The sequence below is a fragment of the Belonocnema kinseyi genome, chromosome 10 (assembly GCF_010883055.1).
Source record: "Belonocnema kinseyi isolate 2016_QV_RU_SX_M_011 chromosome 10, B_treatae_v1, whole genome shotgun sequence".
Classification (NCBI taxonomy): Eukaryota; Metazoa; Arthropoda; class Insecta; order Hymenoptera; family Cynipidae; genus Belonocnema; species Belonocnema kinseyi.
The window spans coordinates 67,580,859-67,582,887 of record NC_046666.1 but is presented as its reverse complement, the minus strand read 5'-3'; the positions used below and the strand labels follow the sequence as shown (position 1 = coordinate 67,582,887).

Below are 2,029 nucleotides of genomic sequence, written 5' to 3'. Positions count from 1 at the left end.
TACCAAAACAAGATTTGTTTTCTTATCATCTTAAAAGTTTGGTCCGGTCTAGATTTAGCTCCTATTAGCTAAATACACTTACAGTGAAAAATTATTCTTTTACCAAGTGATTTCAAGATGCTTTATGTCTTAAACACCACACCGCCCGCGAAATTCGTATGCATCATTAATCACTTTGAACCATTTTCTGAAATTCATAAATAAAATTAATCACTTTTTTATAAGGGGTAACTATTCTATTATTCTATAACAAAAATATATTGCTTGTAACTAACTGCTCGACTTTGTACAGGTAAAAAGATTGATTGAAATTTCGAAGGATATAAGCGAAAATTAAATTTACTAGGATTAGACTTTTTTCGATAACGCTGCTTACTGGTTGCTTATAAGAAAATTAAAGTCTATATAATAGTCTTAATGGTTAATGCATGAAGCTCTATTCATTTGCTACACACACATACATAATATTTTTATCAATCAGTGACCGCATAGTGGACCCGATCATTTCCTGCCTCCTGCACCCAGTCTGCAAGTGTTACATGATCATATATGTATGAGCAAGCTAAAAATTTCGAAGCCAACGAACCATGAAAGCACGGTGGTGGTGCAGCAACGCTCGCAGTGCCCATATAGATTGTCGCGTTGCACGCGGTCGTCAGTTTTCTAAGGTTCCTATTGAAATCATCATCAAGTCGTCACCAAAAGTCACAATGAGACTATTCGTAAGTGTAATTAGCATGTTTAAAAAAGATCAACAAACTACCGTTCAACTGTAATAGAAATTTGTACCTTTATAAACTTTAATTATTTAACAAGAAAGAAAGTCAAAGTAACGAGATCTGCTTAGCATTAAAATCCTTATTTACACTCGGCAGTCGCTTTAAGATATTATTACCCTGATCACTAGATTCTACATATTAAATTTCCCTAATCAATATGCGGACATAGTCTTCTATAAGGTCTGGTGATCTAGCGCTCTTCCGCTCCCATGCTCTTAATTTCTTATTTGCTCTCTATTATTTTTCTTCCTGCATGTTACTTTATTGGTTAAATACTTTATAGTAGTATATAATTATTTAACATATAGAAGGATCCATTACCTTTAACATGTGCAGAACCTCTATTCTGAATATATGTATGAATACTAAAAAGATCTTACAATTTGCACAGCTCTTGTAATATATTTGACTAATTTAACAATGGAAAAATGAATACAATCTGTGTACTATCTGTTTTGGCGATTGAAAACAGAACGTTTAACTAATTTAACATATAAATAAAGGGAGAAAATTCGAAATTTTAACTATATAATTTTTTAACTTTGAACAATAGGCTCAAATTAACTGAATATTGATCAGAATTAGTGGTAATGTGTTCATGGAATATAGTAATAATTTTATTCGTATTTAATATAATTATTGTAACAATTTCTGTTTCACCAGATTCTTGACTGTAAAATTTTTTCAATGGAATCAGTACAGTGTGAATTTTCTAATAATTTAAATGATGCTGCTGCTCTCTGATAACTTAGACAGCATAAATTAATAATATTATTCCTTTTATTGAATAATTTGCATGAGATAATATATATTGGTATTCAGTTCATAAAACTTTCCTACATTGATAACATTGTTTCTTAAAAATATGCAAATGCCCGTGCAGAAATTTTGGTGTGGCGCCGCTCGGGCCCCGATCGGAAAAATATGGGCTTGATAGGGTAATCTGTCTAGCGTCAGACCGTAAATGAAACGCCCTATCCGACCGGGCACAGGTCTGGGCATCCAAAATGTGGACCCGATCTGGCCCAGATATGGCCCCTTTAATTTTTTATTTCTATAATTAGTAAAATATCAAAAGTTTTTATATTAATATTTTTTCAACTTTGCATTTTTCAAAACCTCAAATTTTCAATATTCTACATCATATATTGTTGAGAGAATGCCAAATGAACGACTAACGAAACAAGTGTATCAAGGTAAAGTAAATGGCAGCGTGCCCAGAGGTAGACCGCGGAAAGAATGGTTAGAAT

General features: G+C 32.5%; 1 protein-coding gene across 2 annotated transcripts in view; it reads left to right on the top strand.

The window, feature by feature from the left end:
• The first annotated feature begins 572 nt into the window (after window positions 1-572).
• The window catches only part of LOC117181847 (calcium-binding protein P-like), a 6,365-nt gene continuing 4,908 nt past the window's right edge, over window positions 573-2,029 (top strand). For both annotated transcript variants that reach the window (XM_033374843.1, XM_033374842.1), the window contains exon 1: window positions 573-722. In XM_033374843.1, the coding sequence (XP_033230734.1) occupies window positions 588-722 (135 nt within the window). In that variant the 5' untranslated portion in view covers window positions 573-587. The remainder of the gene's footprint in view (window positions 723-2,029) is intronic.